The sequence below is a fragment of the Triplophysa rosa genome, linkage group LG2 (genome assembly GCF_024868665.1).
Source record: "Triplophysa rosa linkage group LG2, Trosa_1v2, whole genome shotgun sequence".
Taxonomy (NCBI): domain Eukaryota; kingdom Metazoa; phylum Chordata; class Actinopteri; order Cypriniformes; family Nemacheilidae; genus Triplophysa; species Triplophysa rosa.
Genome location: NC_079891.1, coordinates 34,500,552 through 34,522,982, shown reverse-complemented (window position 1 = coordinate 34,522,982; position 22,431 = coordinate 34,500,552). Strand labels below are relative to the sequence as shown.

General features: G+C 39.9%; 1 protein-coding gene across 1 annotated transcript; it reads left to right on the top strand.

The window, feature by feature from the left end:
- The first annotated feature begins 810 nt into the window (after window positions 1–810).
- On the top strand, window positions 811–21,865 carry adamts12 (ADAM metallopeptidase with thrombospondin type 1 motif, 12). Its single transcript, XM_057326758.1, has 24 exons — window positions 811–1,043; window positions 1,865–2,223; window positions 6,726–6,906; window positions 7,211–7,452; window positions 7,564–7,647; window positions 7,868–7,992; window positions 10,044–10,193; window positions 10,303–10,446; window positions 10,538–10,682; window positions 10,756–10,848; window positions 11,334–11,479; window positions 12,201–12,370; window positions 13,622–13,755; window positions 14,247–14,367; window positions 14,520–14,764; window positions 14,953–15,094; window positions 15,364–15,490; window positions 15,559–15,769; window positions 15,850–16,701; window positions 16,826–16,978; window positions 17,053–17,226; window positions 18,618–18,764; window positions 18,912–19,065; window positions 20,197–21,865. The coding sequence occupies exons 1-24, from the start codon at window positions 932–934 to the stop codon at window positions 20,310–20,312; spliced, it is 4,527 nt and encodes a 1,508-aa protein (XP_057182741.1). The 5' UTR covers window positions 811–931; the 3' UTR covers window positions 20,313–21,865.
- The last annotated feature ends 566 nt before the right edge of the window (window positions 21,866–22,431 follow it).

Below are 22,431 nucleotides of genomic sequence, written 5' to 3'. Positions count from 1 at the left end.
AGGCCTTTGTTTGTAATATTAAGAGACATTTTAAAAGTGCACCTGCGGTTTAATATGAAGGGTAATAAAGTGAAGATAAAATAAGTACTGTACAGGTACATTTTAAGTAAAGAACACGGTTTTTCCACTCTTTTCTTTATTCAATCCACATTAATACGGGTACAAACTGTCTTTAAACGCAAAAACAACGAAAATAATACACATGAAAATAGCAGATATAATACTTAGTTTGGTCTTCCCTCCTGAAAAAAATAAAATGATTTACAAATTTTCCATTACAAATATACCATTATGAACCATCAACTGTTTAAAACCAGCACAAAATTGAGTCTTATTCCAGTATACTGTAATCTAATGATGTTCAATTGGTTCCCATCTGCCACACAACATCCCACCAACAGAACCCAACACAATTCCAGGAAAGAAAGACCCACAGACACCATTATAGTTTCCATTAAAACCAACACAATTCAATCTTATTTATACAGAGATTTTACATGAAAATCACAAAAAGGATATTAAATGTAAATGACTGAATGTATAACATGCAGAGAAGAATACAATACAATACCATGGTCATTGCGCAGGATATAAATCCATTAGAATTTCTGTAATGTTTTCTTTTTTTAGCTTGTGTGATGAACATGACCTATTTCATACTTTTGGGGGGATGCAGTATCTCATCTGAACTCCTGTACATTTTTGCTTGTTTTTGGGTTCCTCTCCTCCCCACGTGCGCGTGGAAAGAGGAGGACAGTCGAGGAATCTCTCCTCCCACTCCACTCCACATCATATTCCTTCATTCTCCGCGTCTCTGTCTCTCTGTCTCTGTCTGAGCTCAGATGTCTCCCGCTTTCACCAGAAACTCCCACCGGGACCCTCGTTATCAGCTTCACGCGCTTTAAACGCTTTAACTACGCGCTGCAGGAACATGACAAACCGCGTCAGCGTCGCGCTTTTGCGTTTAAACTGCGTTTTCCTTCTGGCTGCGAGCCACGTCGAGAGCTCTGAAGCGGACTACCTCTTTCCAGACACAGAGCAAGGTTTGTGTTTCCATGCAAAAAAAAAGGGTAACCCACAAGCATGGGTTAAAGCATATTTTACGCAATATTACGCGACTGTTTTATTCAATGAAGGAGCTGGTAAGTTGCATTGCTCAACTTTGCACAATTAAGAACTTTCACTTTAGCCACTCATTCTTTATTTATAAAGCACATTTACAAAACCAAACCAAGGTGGACCAAAGAGTTGGGATAAATTAGTCTAATTCTTTTTAATTGAATGCATTACCTGTTAAATCTCGATGGAAAACATTGTTTTAGTTTTATTTAAATTCCAAAACAATTATTGTAGACATTATTATTGTATTTTTAGTCAATTGTGCATTTTTATATACTTAAACTGTGTTTAAAACATATTTTAGAGGCACTGCTACATCACCACTTTCCCTGCTTTTCAACAAAAATATGAGAATTGTTTAAATGGTTTACATATTTAATGCACAACATATCATGCTTTACATAGACAATGGTATAAGGATCAATGTAGGCCTACCATATTGTTGTTTTCTTCAAAATTTGTGATTCTTCTGGAACACAACAGAAGATATTTTGAGAAATGTCTCGGTGGTTTTGTGTCTGTTCAATTGAAGTAATGGGGTTCAATGTTGTTTGGTTAAAATATCTTCTTTCGTGTTCTGCAGATGAAAGAAATATTGAAATGATGAAAGAACTCATTTGATCCCTAATTGGCTCTTAAATGCTCCTTCATTTGTAAATCACTTATAATAAAAAATAAACGTAAATGTTCTTGTTATAACTGTACTGTAAAAATCAATTGAACTGTGTTTTGTTTTCATCCACAGAGCTCTTCATCAAACAGCACTCTGAGATTTACATTGATCACCCTGAAAAAGTGCACAAGGATGGAACATTTCTCTCACACACTTTATCACACCACTTCACCGACAGGCGACACAAGAGACACCTGAGTCCTGCAGAGACACGGGTGTATTACAAACTCAAATACAAAGATCGGGAATTAACTCTCAATCTAACCACCAACATCAATCTGCTGTCCCGGGATTATGTGTTGGAGAGACGGAACAGCAGTTTAATGGAGAAGCGGACACAAACGTCTGGGAAAGACACCTGTCACCTGATGGGCACCGTAACGCATGACAACATGAGCGGGACGGCCGCCGTCAGCACCTGTGAGGGACTGGTGAGAAATATCTGACATCATTAGTCAAATATGTAACACACATTGAGAGAGAAATGTTTGAGTTCATACTGAGATCTTCACTAATATTGACTTTTGATTGCAGCCTTGACAAATCTAAGCTCAGTTTGACACATTGTTGACATCTCTTCTCAAACTCTAATGACATTTGTGACATGTCTGACTCTTTTTCAGGAGAGACACAGATGAGACTTAAGCAAATGTTTCCATTTAATCTCCATTTAATATTATTGATGTCTGATTTTCGTTCGTTCATCATTTATTCATCCTCATGTGTTTGTAAACCTGTACGTGACTCTTTCTTCAGTGTAACACAACAGAAGATATTTTGAGAAATGTCTCCGTGGCTTTGTGTCTGTACAATGGAAGTAAATGGGGTTCAGTGTTGTTTGATTACCAACGTCCTTCAAAATATCTTCTTTTGTGTTCTGCAGAAGAAAGAAAGTCAGATTTGAAATGACATGCGGGCGAATAAATGACGACAGAATCTTCATTTTTGGATGAACTGTTCCTTTAACGTTGAGAATAGACGCTGTTAAACAAGTTTTCATGCTCTAATTAATTCCTGATGGATGTATATCATGTGCAGACAACATCCCTCACAAATCTCACCGTGCTTCTCCACAAGGTTTTCATAAAGCTGGTGGTCTCGGACCCCCGGCCTCACACTCTTTGACCTCTGTATTGTTTGCAAAACAAACTTTGTGTTCGACCCCCAGAAAGACTTTACAAAGAAGCAGCAATATGTGGACAGGCTACATGGTCGCAAACTGACAGTGTATCATTACAAATCAGTTTACAGGACCCCAATACAAAATGCAAAACCCTTTGCTTATAACATCAAAGGGATCAGCAAAAATGAAAATTCGTAATTTATCCTCATGTCATTTCAAACCTGTATGACTTTTATTCTGCAGAACACAAAGAAGATATTTTGAAAGATGCTGGTTACCAAACAGCACTGAACTCCGTTGACTTCCATTGAATGAACACAAAACCACGGAGACATTTCTCAAAACATCTTCTTTTGTGCGTTTCATAGACTCATATAGAGGTTTTGAACGACATAAAGATGAATAAATGATGTCATCGGAATTTTGGGGTGAACTGCCCGTTTAAAGAATATTCCAAAAAGCATCTTGTGTGCTTCGATGGAAGTCGTAAGTTTATTTAGTGACTTAGAAACAGTGCATAATCTTACATATTTCTTGTTATTTCACATATTTCATCTATGAATATATTTCCGATTCATTCTCAGACTTTTACATGAACATCTACTGTATGTCGGAAACCGGTTGTGCGGCACAAATGACACAGCTTAACCATAATTGTACAAAAATATTTAACCACAAAACGCAGTTGTTGGCCAATCACAATTAAGAATTCCAGAAAGTCGTGTAACAGGAGCCAATAGGAGTCGCGGATGCTCGGGGGGAAAAAACGAGGAAATTTGAGAAGAACTGTATTCAGGTCAGTGGGTCGACACACAACATGACTCACTCCAGCTGACCGCTGAAAGAGAAGAAAACGAGTTACACAGATGAAAACACCGAGATTTGGTTTTTGGAAAGAGACTTTAAGCTTGAAATGAGATTTGACTTCTGAGGTGCATGCATAATTTGCGAGTGCATGCATGCAGTACTTGCAGAAATTGCTCTGTCTCTCTCTCTCTCTGCCCGAGCATGTTTGCCCCTCAGGTAAGGTCATGTTTAATGTCAATCACTTTGGCTTCATTCCTGTCATATTATCTCTAAGCGTCTCTCCCCTGCCATTATACATTCAAATCATATTTTAACCCTTCAAACGTTTAATGCATGCATCTGTGGTTAGCAACACGGTTGCTGTTTTGGGTGTCTGGACTTTTGTGGATCTGCGCAAAATTTTGCACAAATAAAAGCATGAAAAAACTAACATCATTCGTGGTAAAACTAATGTTCGGTGCAGTGCATTTAGTGGTGGAGTTAAAAGTCCGAATGTAGGACCCAAAGCAACACCGAGACCCAAGAATGAATTTCTCAAAGATGTGTGAGAAACCGTGATGCATCTCTGTGTACAGTCAGAAAAAGCTGAGTGTTTGTGAAGAAGGTGGAATGCAAAGTGTTTCTGTTTTGCTATCTTCTGAACGCTCCGAAGGCCTTGTATAAATAAAATAAAAGTCTCTCCGTCAACAGAAAGCCACTCACTGTCCAGAAAGCAAGGACCTGAACTTTGTTGACTCGGTTCATGTTAAACATTTTTTAATGCACAAATGAATCATTACAGATAAACTAGTAGTCCTCTCAAAACAAACCCAAGGGTCAGAAAGAGTTTTATTCGCCAAGTGATACGGTTTCCACATCGTACACAGCACAAGAAAACGAAGAAAATGACCAAAGTCCAATTAAATAAAAAAACTTAAAGTAATACATTCTTGACCTCTGTGGGATGTACAACTGGTTTTACTGTGAAGTCTGTTATATATAAGATGGAAGGCATAGTGCTGTCCTTTATAGTCTGTTTGAAGGCCAGCAGGGACTCTGAACCCTGACACACACACACACACACACACACACACACACACATGGCTTCTGTATTAAGGAGCTCAACTTTTGTTATTTTGATGTCCCTTGACACTAAGCTCACGTTTCTGCTTCGAGGAACAGATGAGGAGAGAGGAAGAGAGAACTAGCCCTCATATAAACTACATTTTTTAAATCTTTGCTTTAACTTACTCTAATGTTTAAAGGTGCTGTGTGTAATTTTTTGGAGGATCTATTGTCTGAAATGCAATATAATCCACATAACTATGTGTTTAGAGGTGTATAAAGACCTTAGATAATGAAGCGTTATGTTTTTATGATCTTAGAATGAGCTATTTCTGTCTACATACACCGCGGGCCCCCCTGCATGGAAGTCACCATGTTGTTTCTACGGTAGCCCTAAACGGACAAACTGCTCTACAGAACGCGTTTTGTAAATACGTTATCTCCTTCGGCAAAGAAGCGAAAACGTGACGACATCTCAGTCCTGTGTCAGCCACCGTACTCCTTCGAAAGGGAGGGGTGAGTGAGCCGTTGGTTGCAATGCACAACCTCACCACTAGATGCAGCTAAAATCTCCACATTGCTCCTTTAAAGGGACCGTTCAGTTCACCCCCCAAAAAATGTGTCTTCATTTACTCACCCTCGAGTTGTTCCAAATCTGTATAAACCGAAAAGTTATTGGCCACCATTGACTACCAAGGTCCAGGGACCAGAACTATTTGCTTTCCTACATTCTTCAAAATATCTTCTTTTGTGTTCAACAGAACAAAGAAATTTATAAAGAATTTTTTCCTACTATGGTAGTCAACGGTCGCCAAGAACATAAACCCAAATGCCTTATAGAAATACCACAGTACACATCTAAAAACTACCGTATTCAAAACACATATTAATACCATTCATTTTAAGATTTAAGTGTTTTTTGTTAAAGAAGTGACTCTCTCAACAGAATTTCCTGAGATTACAAACCCCTTGCTTTGTCTTTTTACAAGGACCCAGAGGATTTTATTTTATTGCTCTTTTTATAGCTCAGAAGAATGAAATGTGCTCTGTAAAGCTGTAAACTTTGTCTAAGATGTGACTGCTAACATTCAGACAAAAAAATGTATGCAGTTGTTCATCATATATAAGACAAAGCTTTAAAATGATTTTGGATAGCATAGCTCAAATAATTTGACGTGAAAGCTTTGAGCTTGTCATGAATGTTGTTCTTGGTAAATTTAAGCATAGATTAAAAAGCAAAAGATATTTTGTGAGACTACTCGGATCTTTGAGGTCTTCAGGAGAAAAATCTGAGAAAGTAAAGTCCTAAACACTGTCAAAAGTTTCAATTTCTCAACACAATCCATTAGAAAGAATGAGATATTAGAGAGAATGTTTGCTAAGAATATATGTAAAGATGTTTTGCCATGCCTGTATAACACAGATCATTTGTATAGTTTAGACTCTGGATGATTGATTCTGCTGAGTCAATATTTTGACTGCGTCTCCAACCCCCCCCAAACATTCACAGTGTATTCCTCTGTACGTCCACAAATCCTGCTATCTGTTTTGCGTTACGTCAAGCCCAGTTTGGAATGTCTATTTTTTGGTCATGGTTTATTTACTTTCTCCTGAACGCACACATGCTCACACCTGTTTTTAGCCTGTGAGAATGATTCATTCAGCATGCAATGCATTATGGGATTGGCTCTGATCGTCCCTCAAGAATCACAGCTGGACTTTCGTTCCAGCTCTGGGAAAGCATGACAAGAGAATATCGCTACACAGCAAGTTCCAGGGATGTTTTGTGCGCCAAATACAATCCCATAACTCCAACGGTTCATAATGCTCAGGCAGACCCACACTTGCAAAAAAGAAAGTGATCATGTGACCTGTTCTGACCCGTAAAAGTAGACCAATCTGTCTTCTTTAAACAACAGATAGTACAATTACGAGCACTTTTCCACTGATGTGTTATAGAGAGGGCTGTTAAATCTACCTGACGGGCCGTTGTTGATCGAGCCCATCCGTGGCCACGTTCCAAACGTCACTCATCCACAACAGCCGCACGTGATCTACCGGAGCTCAGCCTGGGGCGGACTCAGACGCCGGCGCAGCACAGATGAACACAGAGTTCAGCACAGTCCCTGCGGGGTCAAAGGTCAGATTAACAAGACATAAATACATGCACATTCCTTGTATGGTATTAAAGTGATCAGAGTTCATCCAAAAATAAACATTCCGTCATCACCCTCATGTTGTTCAAAACAAAAGAAGTGTGGAACACAAAAGAAGATATTTTGAGAAATGTCGTTTTGCGTTCACACAATGGGAGTCAATGTTGTGTGGTTATCAACGTTCTTCGAAATATCTTCTTTCGTGTTGTGCTTTTGTTTGTTGTCAAACTATGATTTATTGAGTTCGTCATGTGACGCGTCTTCACATTTCTGTGTGTTCTGGAGCAGATGGTGCAGGGTATTCCCAACAGGTGGATCAGGAGAGAGAGCGCTGGGAGCGGGAGCAGCGCCAGCAGGGTGGGGATGGTAACCGTGATCCAGATCAAGAATGGGAACGGCCACGGCGGGTCTCTCGGCGCTCCATCAGCAAAGAGCGCTGGGTGGAGACCATTGTGGTGGGCGACTCCAAACTCATGGACTACCACGGGAGTGGGAACGTTGAGTCGTACATCTTCACCATCATGAACATGGTGAGCTTATGACGTCGTTACATCACAGATTTGTGCGAATTGTTTAACTGTAAAAAGCATTGTTTTCATCTGAATTGTTTTTTTATATTATTTTGTATCACTTCTTGGCAGGTGGCTGGAATTTTTCATGACGCTAGCATTGGAAATGCCATCCATATTGTGTTAGTTCGACTCATTTTGCTACATGGAGATGAGGTACAAAAATAAAACAGAGCATGACTTGAATTTTACAGTCTTTCCATGTTGGTCCAGGGCCAGGTTGAATTATTTATTTGTTAGTTCAGTATAGGACCGGTATCAGACTATGTTGTTGAGTCTTGGTCAAGATTGTCATAAAACCTGAACGCACAAACTATCACACAAGCTGTTCAGTGTTGATACAACATGAGATGACTGTTTATGTTTCTGTCTACAGAAGGGACTGAAGATTGTTCATCATGCCGATACGACTCTCACCAGCTTCTGTACCTGGCAAAAAAACATCAACCCTCAAAGTGAAACACATCCTGCACACCATGATGTTGCTGTACTCATCACACGGTAAACAACAAATGTAAACACATACACAAATGAAATCATTCTGAATGTTCCATTCTCAATTTTCCATAAATTGTACAAGTCAGAGGAAACGCAAATGCAAAAAGATTTGCGATTTCATTTGAGTTTTGCAGGCTTAAAAACTCGACGCCAGAGGAAGCGAAATAGCATATGGGGAATTACTATTGTGATTTAAATATGGCAGTGTCGTAACTCCTAAAACAGAGGTAATTCATCTGCAAATAGACTTTGCTTTTCCTTTTGAAATTTGGCAGACATTGTACGTTCGCGTAAATGCAAATGCAAACCGTTTGAATTATGTCACAATTTTGACACGAACAAATAGAAAACGCAATTGCAAATGAAGTTTGCAATTCCTTTTTAATTTAGTCCGCAAAATCATTCCATACATGATAGTTCACCCAAAAATGAAAATTCTGTCGTCATTTACTCACCCTCATGTAATTTCATATCTGCTTAAATTACTTTGTTCTGATAAACACAGAGAAAGATATTCGGAAAAATGTTAGCAATTTTCAGTTCTGGAACATCATTGACTACCATAGTAGGAAAAATTAAATGGTTGTCATAGGCTCCCCAGAACTGTTTTTTTTTCTTCTAAATTCTTCAAAATATCTAAGTTTGTGTTCAACAGAACAAAAAAGATACAATATTTTAGTTCTTACTATGGTAGTGGATGATGTCCCAGAATTGAAAATTGCTAACATTCTTACAAATATCTTTCTATGTGTTTAACAGAACAAAGACATTTATACAGGTTTGATACAACCTGAGGGTGAGTAAATGATGACAGAATTTTCATTTTTGGGTGAAAAATTTAAGCTTTAAGCTTGACCGAATAGCCCCCCCATCAAACATGATATTACTTAAACGTACATACATTTGGAATTAAAAAACCTTACTAATTAATATGATGCTTGCAACCTACATTTTTGATTTTGTGTGATTGTACTGAAGTGAGTTTGAGTCTGAATCTGTATCCATTTTTCGTGCTTTGAACTCAAGCGCGTTTAAATGCGTTTACAGCGCGAGACTCTAGCGCTCATCAATCTTCAAAGAGCCAACTTTAAAAATGCACATAATCGAGACTTTTACTGGCGCGTTTAAGGTGTGCAAACATTTTCAATTAATTTCTATGGAAGTTAAACAAACGCTTGTTTGATAAGTTGCTAAAAAAGTCGCTAAATGGGGTCAAGTGAAATTAGCATATCCATGACCCAAGTACGTCAGTATCTGCTGCCTCCTTGCACTTGCTTTTTATGGAAAGCCGTTTTGGCAAATATTTCTTTAGACGTAACCTGAAATATTTGCCAAAACGGCCTTCCATAGCTTTTCTTTCTTTGTATTTGAACCATAGACTGTATAAAATATGGACATAGTGTCCGTGACGTCACCCGTAGGTTAGTGAAGACTAAAAATGAAGCCTAAAGTAGGCGGAGCCGATCGTTGCCATCTTGGCATCGCGCGTCACTCCCGGATAATCGAAAATGGGCAAAGAGGCAGGACGTGGGTGGAGCTGAAGTGCCTGGTTGCTGAAACAAACCATGCTCGATGTATTGGCGGTTGACCTTTAAACATTTACAGTGGTTTACAGCTTACTCTTGTGGTAAATTACCTGAAACTACACAAAAAATGTGCATGTGACAGCTAAATGGACACCTGTCACTCAAGTGGCCACGCCCTTAATTATGCAGAATTTTAAGGCTTAATATAATCTAAACGCATGAGTTATGAGTTATATTTTGGGCTGTTGGAAGACGAGGTGTGCTGCTGCGTTCTGAACCAGCTGGAGTGGTTTGATGGCCTTTGCAGGAAGACCAGAAAGGAGAGCATCGCAGTAGTCCAACCTTGAGATCACCAGGGCCTGGACAAGGAGTTGTGCCGCATGCTCAGTGAGATAGGGTCAGCACAGGATGCTGAACCAAGCCAGACTTTAAGCTTTACCCCTGAAGCACAACTTCATCTGCTCATGGAATGAATGGAAGCGGCTGTTTGCTCTGTTGTGTCTGACCTGATGTGATCTCTGGTGTCAGGAAGGATATCTGCGCAGGCATGAATCAACCCTGCGAGACGCTGGGACTGTCTCACCTGTCTGGCATGTGTCAGCCGCACCGCTCCTGCAACATCAATGAGGATTCAGGGCTACCTGTTGCCTTCACCATCGCCCATGAGCTCGGACACAGGTGTGTGGGAGTCATTCTCTCTTTACATATTTGGCAGATGCTTTTATCCAAAGTGACTTGGAGTGCATTTGTATGTCATGGGTCACAGATGTCTTGTTTTGTGTTTCAGTTTTGGAATCCCTCATGATGGCCAAGGCAATGATTGTGAGCTGGTGGGGAAACAACCCTTCATCATGTCACGCCAGCTCCACTACGACTCCTCTCCTCTCACCTGGTCCTCCTGCAGCAAGGAGTACATAACACGCTTTCTGGAGTGAGAACAGAAGCACGTCACGCTTTTACACTTCACGTGTGGAGTAGATTTACAACAGGCCAGACTGTGTTCTTCATTTCTTTCTTCCCAGTCGTGGTTGGGGTTTTTGTCTGGATGATCGCCCGTCTAAGAGAGACCTGACCACGCCGGTGTCGGCACCTGGAGTGAGATACTCGCCCAAGCACCAGTGTCAGCTGCAGTACGGCCCCAACGCGACCTTCTGCTCAGAAGTGGATGTAGGGTTGACTGATACGGAGGTTTTTACTTGATGCCGCTTTAAAGTGTTGATAGAGGTCCTTTCATTTTCAGAACGTGTGTCAAATTCTCTGGTGCTCGGTGAATGGATCGTGTCGCTCCAAACTGGACTCACCTATAGACGGAACCAGATGTGGACCTGAGAAGGTACGTGGGATTTGTTTCAGACAGATCGTCTTATGGGCCATTCACACAGAACCTGTGTTCCATTCCAATGCACTTCTTTTCCATCGTTTTTCTGCATTTGTGGGACGTGCATGCCCGTTACGCTCGCGTCTTTTGCCTCGCACATGAGTGCCGCGTGTCCAATTAAAAGAATTTCAACTTTTACAATCAGCACTGCTCAACAATGTCAGTTCCAAAGCAGTGGACCAATCGGAAGAATTTGGAGGCGGGGCAAGTATTGCGAGCTTCTGCTTTACAGTAGCAAGTTGGCATGAGATGGCAACATGGCAGAGGCGTCTCGAGACCCTCGCGTTCTACGCTGCGCTTTTGTAAAAACCATTCTTGAGCTCTGCGTCTCACGTTTTTAGACGCAGGCGTGTTCTGTGTGAATGGCCCCTTATACAGTCCAGAGAGTATTTATTGTCTTGTTGGATGTGTGTGTGTGTGTGTGTGTGTGTGTGTGTCAGTGGTGTATCTCTGGTGAGTGTGTCATTGTGGGGAAGTTACCGCAAACAGTGAATGGAGGATGGGGACCCTGGAGCACATGGTCTCACTGCTCACGTACCTGCGGAGCTGGCGTCCAATCAGCAGACAGAGAATGCAACCAACCCAAGTACTACATCAGTAGTTCTTTCTTTCTTTCTTTCTTTCTTTCTTTCTTTCTTTCTTTCTTTCTTTCTTTCTTTCTTTCTTTCTTTCTTTCCTTCCTTCCTTCCTTCCTTCCTTCCTTCCTTCCTTCGTTCTTTCTTCCATCCTTCCTTTCTTCCTACCTTTCTTTTTAGTATACAGTTCTTTCTTTAGTGTACTTTTCTGTCAAAAAGTAGTATGCCAACTTTTTTGCATTCATCCACATCACATCACACGGTTAAATCACCATGTGGCACATCCACTTTGAATCTCAAAAAATAAAATAAAAGGTTGTCACCGTTTATTCCAACAATAAATACATTAAAAAGAACATGATGAAGTTTAAAACTAAATTGTGGTATGCTGCATTTTGCACACTGTCTGGATGTTAATATGTTAAGATAATATTGTTTAATTGTTGTGTTATTTTATTAAATGCATGTTGTTCTGCGTACCATGCACTACTAGATGGCATACACTAGATGGCCCTATTTCACAAACCACAGTCACTATTTCACAAAGCTTCACATCCTGGCAGCGAGTTGGTGCTCTGCCATGAAACAGTCAAAGCATCATTCTTAAAAGAAGACCTTTCTATGACCAGTTTTGTGCCTTGCTTTGATATATGTCCGATCATCTACACGTTCCTTTTCATTTTTTGTTAATTTCTCTGAACATATAGCATGATTCTTTTGTCTCGTGTCCAGGCCTGAGTTTGGAGGGAAGTACTGTACAGGCGAGCGGAAGCGCTACATGATTTGCAACACAAAGCCGTGTGTCCGACAGCATCCGTCCTTCAGAGAAATGCAGTGTAGTGAATTTAACACAGTGCCTTATCACAATGAACTCTATGAGTGGATACCTGTCGCCAGCACCTGTAAGTGTTTACATATTCATTTGACAAAATTCATTTCATTGGACAAAGATTTGCTCAAGATTTTTGACTCCGGAAGATAAAGTTATTTTGTCAACAGGACTTTGCTGCGGGTTTTTTGTTGTTGTTTACAATGCTGAATATTTTATATCTTCAGTTGCACACTACCAAGATAACACGAGCAAACATCAAGCAACTGAATTAAAGCACTATAAAAGCTATAATAACTGCAACATGGCATCAGGAACCAGGGCTGGACTGATAAGAAAAATCGGCCCTGGCATTTTTAGGCCCGCGTAGGCCCTCCTCCGAATCTGTCGACGGGGGGATACATGCATGCATGTCTTTTGCATTCACATTGCGTGCATTCGCATTTATAATACGTCCGTCTAAGCGGCCAACGCCTCCGTTCCGGCCCCATACGTTAGCGGCCCACTGGGAAAATGCCCGGTATGCCAGATGGCCAGTCCGCCCCTGTCAGCAACGACATGATATGATTCCAAAGTCAAGAGAATGCACTTTTTCATAACAATATGTGGTTTTGAAGCACTGTACGTTGAAAAAGCATCCGTCAGCCAACCTTAGCAACCACCTAGGAGACCCTAGCAACCATCAATCAACACCCTATCATCATGACAGCCAAACTGATTGACCGCTCTAAAATGAACTCATCGAGCTGCTAAACCGTAGGGCTTTAAACACTGAAGTGTGCTCTTCTCTCTGTGTGTAACGTCACACCGCGGCGGGCCGGGGCCTGTTGACATGAACATGAAACTCTTACACGTGGCTGCTCGCAAGTTTATAGAGTTTGTTGGGTCACATTCAAGAATGCTCCACTTTTATGACCTAGTTTCAAAGGCTGTGTGGATTCTTAACACAAATGTTTAGTCATCGTTGTTTTCTTTAAGACTTTGGAGCACTTGAGTGGATTATAAAGCCTTTAATAATCTAACATCAAAACAAAACTCAATCAAAAACAACAAAATAAAGTAAATGTATGTTAATACAGTAAAGCTGCTTATAATTCGTAGGTTCTGTTTTTTTGTTTTGTTATTTTAGTTCAAACTCTATGAACAAGGCCTCACACATTTTTATTTATTTAAGAAAACCGTTTCCATTCCCATATTTTGACTTAACAGATACTAGTACCATAGTATTCTTCCTAGGATAGGTTTCACAGCACTTTTTTTTCTTCATCTTTTTGTATGACGCTCATCTCCAGTTTTGATTTATTGTTTCGTTGAATTCTCCAAGCTCGTCCCTGTGAGCTGCAGTGTAAACCTGCGGATGAAGATTTCTCGGAGAAGATGTTGGATGCGGTCACAGACGGCACACCCTGCTTCATGAACAACAGCAGCAGGAACATCTGTATCAATGGTGTGTGCAAGGTAGTGTGGCTGGGTATGTCTTCCTTCACATGCCTTTAGTGTTTGTCTGTGTCCTCAAATTCCGTCATGATTTGTTCCCCCTCATGTCATTTAAAATCTGTATCTGACTCTTTCTTCAGCGGAAAGCAACAAGATATTTTGAGAAATGTCTAAGTGGTTTTGTGTTCATACAATGGAAGTCAATGGGGTTCAGTGTTGTTTGATTATCGACATTCTTCAAAATATCTTCTTTCGTGTTCTGCAGAAGAACGTGTGAATAAATGATGAAAGAATGTTGTTTTTGGGTGAACTATCACTAAGGACACAGTTTGAAATATAGCAGGCCAAGTAATACATTATGGTTTTTTTCATATTTCATTGTGATAAGAAGTCATTTTTTAATCGGGTGCTACAAAAAGACGCGTTTTTTTGTGTATGGGAAGGTGTGGTCTTTTTCTGCAGCTGTGAAGAAAACAGACGTACGTGTTTAAATGCATCTCATCTTTCTTCAGGAGGTGGGATGTGATTTTGGCATCCATTCGAATGCTAAAGAGGACAGCTGTGGTGTATGTCTTGGCGATGGATCCGCCTGCGAAACCGTGAAGCAGACCTTTGTGGGACAAGATGGATTTGGTGTGTAAAACATTTGCCTCTGGGTAAAACGCTCGATCTGTATCTGATGTCACCTGACAACATATCTTCTTACTAAAACACCACAAAAAGAAAGACTAGATCAATATCTGCAGAGCGAATTCTGGGTTCATGAGTGAGATTTGATGATTTAGGTTATATGGACCTGGTTTTCATACCAGAGGGAGCTCGGGATATCTTCATACGGGAGGTGGAAGAGGCTGGGAATTTTCTGGCGATCCGAGACGCCGATTCGGAGGAGTATTACCTCAACGGGAATTACATCATTCAGTGGAATGGAGAGTATGAGGCAGGTGGTACAAAGTTTTACTACAACCGCAGTGGCAACATGGAGAATCTGACCTCGGAAGGACCAACGACCAGACCCGTCATGATTCAGGTACTGACAATTATACCCGAATTTGTCCTTTTGAGAGTAGTGGATTGCAAAAAAACCACGAGGAGACACAAAGATTTGATTTTTTTCTGTGCCAGAGAAGTAAAAGTGGAATTGAAAAATGACTTGAGAATATCAATGGTGCTTAAAGAACATTGCGTTGTCAAATGACGTGGATGCGAATTGTGCAGCTGTTGTTTCAAGAGCTCAACCCCGGTGTAAAGTACGAGTACACCATCAAGAGAAGTCACCCACTTGGAAATGAAATTCTTGAACCCGAGTACACCTGGAAGCCTGGAGCCTGGTCCGACTGCAGCGCCACCTGTGGGTTTGGTATGGAACAACATTGATCTTCATTCAATCCATAATTAAACCGAGCCGTCGTGACTTATGACTTACATATCAGTAATTCAACTTTTAACACTTTTAAAAGAACATTAGTTTTTTTTCGGACTCGTCCTACAGCTTTTGATATTCTGCAAATCCTATTCATCATCATACACTTCATCAAAATTGAAAATCAAACACAATCAGATCTGTGCGTTTGATTTATAAGCGCAGTATGAATTTGTTGTACACTTTTGTCGATCGTTTTCAAACAGGTGTACAGCATCAACCCGTGCGCTGTTTCGAGGCAGAAGTGGGCGTGGTCGAGGAAACGCTCTGTGACCCCGTGACGCGTCCTGACGACAGACATCGCAAATGTAAAAACATGGATTGTCCTGCCAGGTATGATGCTACGTGACAGTTAGAGTGAATAGTTCACGTGTAAAGCACTGACTCACTGCTGCCCTCAGGTGGTGGGTTGGCGGATGGCAGGCGTGTTCGGCTACATGCGGCCCGGGCGGAGTGAGAAAGCGCACAGTTCTGTGTGTGCGTCCGGTTGCTGGAGAGGAGCGTGTTCTACACCCCGGAGACTGCAGACAGATGCTCAAACCCAAACCCGTGGTACCTTGTAACCGAGACGTGCCGTGCGGGTCAGAATGGGTGGTGGGGAACTGGACGGAGGTGGGTGTCACGTTAGTTTTACGGATGTTATATTTATCTATTTGTTTAGTTTACCCGCTCTTTTTTTGTGTGTCCTGCAGTGCTCTCTGTCCTGTGAAGGAGGCGTCAAGACCAGAATCGTCAAGTGTGTCGCCAAGCGGCCGGGTCAGTGCGATCCCGCCAATCGACCGCGCTCCACGATCCTGTGTAACCTCCAGAGCTGCTCATCGGATAACAAATGGACCGGCTCCCCCTTCCGACCTCGATTGCGTCCAAGAGTCCCTCCAAAAATCTCAACCACTCCACCAAACCCCACCACCGTCACCGACTATACAACGCAAACCAGCACTCCACTAACAGCCACAACCGCGTCTGACCTTATCCACGAGGAGGATCAAGGCTTTATTTTGGTTAAGGAGGACACGGGTGGCCGTGAGAAAGTTCCCGCAGAGGAAGAGGAAGGTAGCACAGACCTTCAGACGCCTGACAAAACATACACACCCGGTTATGATTACATAGTGGGAGAGGAGGAACGAGAGGATGATGTCATCCCTACAAGAACGCCATCATATGTCCAAACAACCGCTGGAACGTCTCTCCACGCGAGTCACCCGATGACTGTTACATCACCAGTGCACGCTAACGTCCACACGACAAAACAAGTGCCCAAAACACATCAAACCTCTGTAACCCCAGTGTTAAGTTCTTCCACTTTGAAGTGGGAATCAAGCTCAAAACTACACTCGACGGCGCCACACGTCACAGGTGAGAGAGAACGAGAGGCCGTCCATACAGTGAAGATACTGAGACAAACCTCGAACACCACGAGACAAGTGCCTAAAGCGGTCAAGCAGAGGGCAGAAACGGTCAACAGCACCGGGGATTATGGGAACCTGAATGCACCAGATCCCGTGAGGAGAAATGCATTCTGGGAAGTGGGCAACTGGAGTGACGTAAGAATGCACATGTCATCATTTATAAGTAGATCTAGTTGTACAGAAGGTTCTGGGTGGTTGCTAAGGATGTTGGAAGTGGTTGCTAGGTTAGTTTAGGACTCACGACGCTCTTTCTTTGCAGTGCTCTGCCACGTGTGGTGTGGGTGCGATGTGGCGGTCTGTATTCTGCGGTTCAGAGCGAGATGAAGATTGTGCCAGCGTGAAGAAACCAGAACCTGCTCAACGGTGCTGCCTGCGGCCGTGTGCCATCTGGAGGACTGGAAAGTGGAGCAAGGTGACGTCAGATCTCTGAATGAATCTCAGACTGATGCGAACTGTGATGTGACGGCTTTCTGTCTGTCTCGGTAGTGTCCTGAAGGATGTGTCAGTGATGTGAAGCATCGTGACGTGCAGTGCATCGACACACAGAGCGGACGTCCTCTGAGGCCGTTTCATTGTCAGGCGCTGTCATACAAACCGTCCAGCAGCGCCCCCTGTAACACTCAGGCCTGTCTACAGTGGAAGATGTCACCCTGGGGCGAGGTACTGACCCCACGACCGGCATACACCTCAGGACTGATTATTCTGATCATAGTCAATGTGGTTTATTTAAGTTTTAAGTTAATATGATTTATTGTAGTTTTAAGATTAAAGTGATAGTTCACCCAAAAATGAAAATTCTGTCATCATTTACTTACCTTCAGGTCGTTTCAAACCTGTATGAATTTACTTTTTAGTTCTGTTAAACACAAAGAAAGATATTTGTAAGAATGGTAGCCATTTTCAGTTCTGTGACATCATCCACTACCATAGTAGGAAAGAAATATTGTAGCATTTTTTTGTTCTGTTGAACACAAATTGAGATATTTTGAATAATTTAGGAAAACAAACAGTTAGGGCACCTTTGACTACCATTTAATTTTCCTACTATGGCAGTCAGTGATTGAAAATTGCTCACATTCTTCCAAATATCTTTCTCTGTGTTCATCAGAACAAAGTCATTTAAACAGGTATGAAATGACATGACGCTGAATAAATGATGACAGAATTTTCATTTTTGGGTGAACTATCACTTTAATGTTTGCGCTTTAAGTTTCATTTTTCTACTCGTAGTTTTAGTTGTTTAGTTATGCGCTTGTTACTTTATTTTTTATATACTGCTATTTCGGTTTAATTATTTTTTCAATTATTGTTTTAGGTACGTTTTTATTTCCGTTTAAATAGTTTTTAGTTTAAATAGTTTTTTCTGTTCATTGCTAAGGCAACATTTCTAAGTTTCATTTAGTTTTTCAAACGAGCTGAAATATATATAATGAGGCCTATATTTTGTTTTGTTTCAATTAAAATAAATAACTTTAAAGGTTTTAGTTTCAGTCAACCATAATTTCTCTGAATTGGACTAAAACATGAGTTGTAACAGCTGTTATTATAGTTTTGTTTTTACAGTAGGTTAATTGTAGTTTTATTCATATTAAAAATAGTTTTATTTCTATATTTTCATATTCATTTATGTTAATGTTAGTTCAATTTTGGGGGAATATTTTGCGTAAGTCCATTTTTACTTTATTTTTCAAGTTTTTATTTATTTTCATTTGAATAATTTTAGTGCCTCAACTAAACCAAAGAAAAATGATAAACGATGCCTCGGCAATAATCTGAAACAAGTTTTTCAAATAATATTTATTTTGATTTCGGCGTTTTATTTTATTTCAATTAATGGAATTCTTTTACAGAAAGTTGTGGGGGTTTTTGTCAGATTTAACAAATGACAATTGAATTAAGAGGACAAATTTCAGTCTATTGTTATAACTTTCCTGTCACATTAAGTACATGTATAAAATGCAAGTAAATAAAAGCATGTGCCATAGTTTCATATATGAACTGTGCTCTGCTCACATGGACCCGTTACATGTATGTGTTTATGTGATTGACAGTGTTCTGAAAGCTGTGGTCAGGGATGGAGGAAGAGGCTCGTGTATTGTTCCGAGTATCATCGCTGTAACATCACCATCAAACCCGACAGCACAGAACCGTGTCATCTGCAGCCCTGTACCCGCTGGCTGTCTGACACCTGGAGCCCGGTAACCGACTGCAGAAATGACTATTAAACACTCAAACCTTCTCTTAACATCAACTCATTTTCATTTAAGTCAGTTTGGACTGGGGCTGTTCAGCATTAAAAAAAAAAAACTTCTGCCCTATATTCTTCTCGTGTGGTTGGTTGACAGTGCTCCAGGAGCTGTGGTGGAGGACTTCAGAAGCGTGTCGTGAAGTGTGTAAACCAGGAGACCGGAGAAGAAGAGAAAACATCACTGTGTGCACGGAATACACAACCAGACAGCGTTGAGACCTGCAATACAGACCGCTGCAAAACTGAGCCAGGTGAATGTGATGACATCCTTTCCAATCGTTGTCGAACATGAATGACAACCTATTTTGCATCAATCTAAATGCGGGTGTAACAAGTTTATTTCACAATGTTACACTAGCTTCTCATGGTACAACATGGAGGGTTAAAAAAGAGTTAACCGATATGTGAAAATTGCTATTTTATATTAATTTGTTCATTCTACACTGAAAAAAATAACTTAATAAAATCCTCGTAACAATTTGCACGAAATTTTTTGGAGTAACTTTGCTGCTATAATTCAAGTACAATTTACTAACCAGAATAAAGTCAATTCTACTTATTAAATACATTTATTTTTTGCTAAAATATCAAGTAAATGTTACTTAAAAGTAAACTGAACAAAAACACGTGCCTAACTCAAACTTCGCGGTTCACTTACTTTCATATTGAAATGTACTATATTTTTACAACATAGATGGTCAAGTGAGAAGAGACTGGTGGTCTCTGTACTGGCATTAGCACAGTTACTGCTCAATAAGTGAAATAACACACTTTATGTTTAATGTCGTGTCTCCCTCAGCCTCGGCACAAGCACTGCTCTTCTGAACAACGGTAACAACTTAAAAAACCCAAACTTAAAAATAATACCAAAACTCTCCTAAATCTCAAAGATAAATCAACAAAAAACACACTTAATCTTGAAAATTAATCTCCTAATGCAGTCAGATACAAAGCATGCTGGGAACTACAGATCAACTGCCAAGGTAGTTATATCTACAAAAAATGATTTATGTACACAAAATAAATAGGTAAACGTAATGTGACCAATTGAAATGGGTTTAACATAATAAAATGATGTTGGATTTACTTAACAAATTTGTTAAATTAAAATTACTCAAAACAAAATAATTAAAATCTTAACAACCAAAATTAGTAGATTTTATTGCCAAGATTTTTACGTCATTTTAACTTTTTTGTTTGTTTGTTTGTTTAAAACAGTATATTTTCATAATTTCTTTTCATAAAATCTGCTAAGGCACATAATGATTTTTTTCAGTGCATTCTGTCCAAAACAATCGTAAAAAAGCGTCATTTGCTTTACCACCCAGTGTTGTTATTTTGTTATTTCTTTGATGTTCAGGATTGGTTTGTGTTGTGTGCAGGGCCGGTTTGTAAGAAGAACAGCATGTCAGCACGTTTCTGTGAGAAACTCAAGTTGCTGGGTCGATGTTCTCTGCGTTCTATCCTCAAGCAGTGTTGCGTCACATGTATGATGTAATGCGGAGGTCACGGCTCGTTGACCCAAAGCTGAAACTACTGGGCACGCTGCCACACGGGTTCACGGTATCCCACAAACACAGACCTTCCACTCCAATATATATCATTTTTATACTTGAACGTGAGAATACTGCGCGAGTGAATCTGTCACAGGTCTATAGTGATTTCAGCTCAGATGAACACAAAATAACACAGATTTCCACTCAAAATCAGCACAGAAAATGACAAATTATGTCCGCCTATATGTTCTTCTCGGCACTTTTTTGTATGCGTTATCTGAATACAATCACTTGGTTTACCAGTCAGGAACTGTCAGTTTACCAAGAAAAGCAAACAAAAAAAGACACAACAATCTGTTATAGAAAAAACGCACAGACTGATGTTCAAGTTATTCATTACAAACATCATTGTCGGACTGAAACCGCGTCTAACGTCAATGACGCACAGCGCACGTACATTATGCTTATTACACACAGAGGGACGCGCAGCAGCACACAAACATGCCAAATATTAAAAATAAAAGGATTACAATGTAAAAGATTATTATCGTGCACATAAAGATAAAAAGGTGCGTTTCCTTTTCGGAGAAGCGTTCAGTATTTGCTCTTGCAAATTCCACCGTGAGAATAGGGACAACCCATTAAGACCATTTTTCCATCCTTAAACTAGCAAAAGTGGATTCGGACACACCCTAAGTGCACTTGCGCCCTGCGCTTTAGACCATGTGCTTAGAACGTTAAAATAGGGCCCTATGAGTAAATTTACCTAAGTTTTGGTTTCATTGAAGTTTGGTTGTATTTAAATGTACTGATCTTAAAAGATTGGGAACTACCAACATTTCACTTAAAAGAACATTTGTTATAGTCTTAGAATTTTGAGAAGTTTACGTTTTCCATGTTTAATTTGGAGCAATCTTGGAGAAATAACATTTTTTTACTGATTTCAAACTGTTTTAAAATATATATTTCTGTCTCATCACGTTCCTTCTGTGAATACTCTCAGACAGGACTGCGTCTTTTTCTTTACATAGACATCTGTCAGTTTGGTGTTTGCGTTTTTAATCTTTATTCATTAATGTACACAAAAGAGAAGTTAAAGACTGTGAAGTGTTATGCATTATTACAATAACGGTGACTTTTTCTCTAACCCTAACTATTGCATGTTTATCTAATTACCTTAAACCAATTCCATGAACGCTATGTGTTAACGGTGCTCCAAAGAGTTTTACTCAACTCTTCTATTATATTATTAATGCAAAACAAATGTTTTATTGACCACTTAACCGAACACAAACACATACAGTACTGTATGAAATCCTTTCTCAGGATATGTGTATTAACGGATGTCTGCACTGTATTTGTGGTGTTTTGTTGTGTATATTGTATTTGTGTGCTTCATGAGAACCTCGTGGTGCTTTGTGTTTCATCATCTGGTGCTAACAAGATCACTGGGGACGGAGGAGTTGCAGGTTCAATCCTCTTCAGCTTTTATAAGAACATGTCTGAATGTTTTGTACTGAACGTGCTTCATGTCTAATAAACACAGTCATGATGTAAGCCAGATCTGTGTCTGCTCTTCTATTCGCGAAGCTTGTTTTTTAGCAAAAGAAGATATTTTGAGAAATGTCCAAGTGGTTTTGTGTCCGTATGCAAGTCAATGGAGTTCAATGTTGTTTGGTTCTTCAAAATATCTTCTTTTGCGTTCTGGGGAAGAAGGTTTTTTTTATTAATGCAGCAAGACAAATAACAATTACACATACAATGAAACAAACTACAAGATGCGGGTTACATAGAATTATAAAGGAAAGAAAGTAAAAAAATATATATACACACACAAACACATATACTATACAATCTTATAAGTACTACACCAGAAAGGTCTTACAAGCAGTTACATTTTTTGAGTTTCTTATAGACTTTAAATATATATCAACATGTTTAAAATAAAAAAACTAAAAACTCAATTAATTATAAACTTTTCATAAAAAGGGTCTACCTTCAGGGAACCACCAAAAAGCATAATTTTTCGACTTAAAGAAAAATCTGAGGATACTTTTTTACTAACAAAGTTTGAAAAGTCAACCCAAAATATCTGACAGGAAACTCAATCCCAAAATAAAT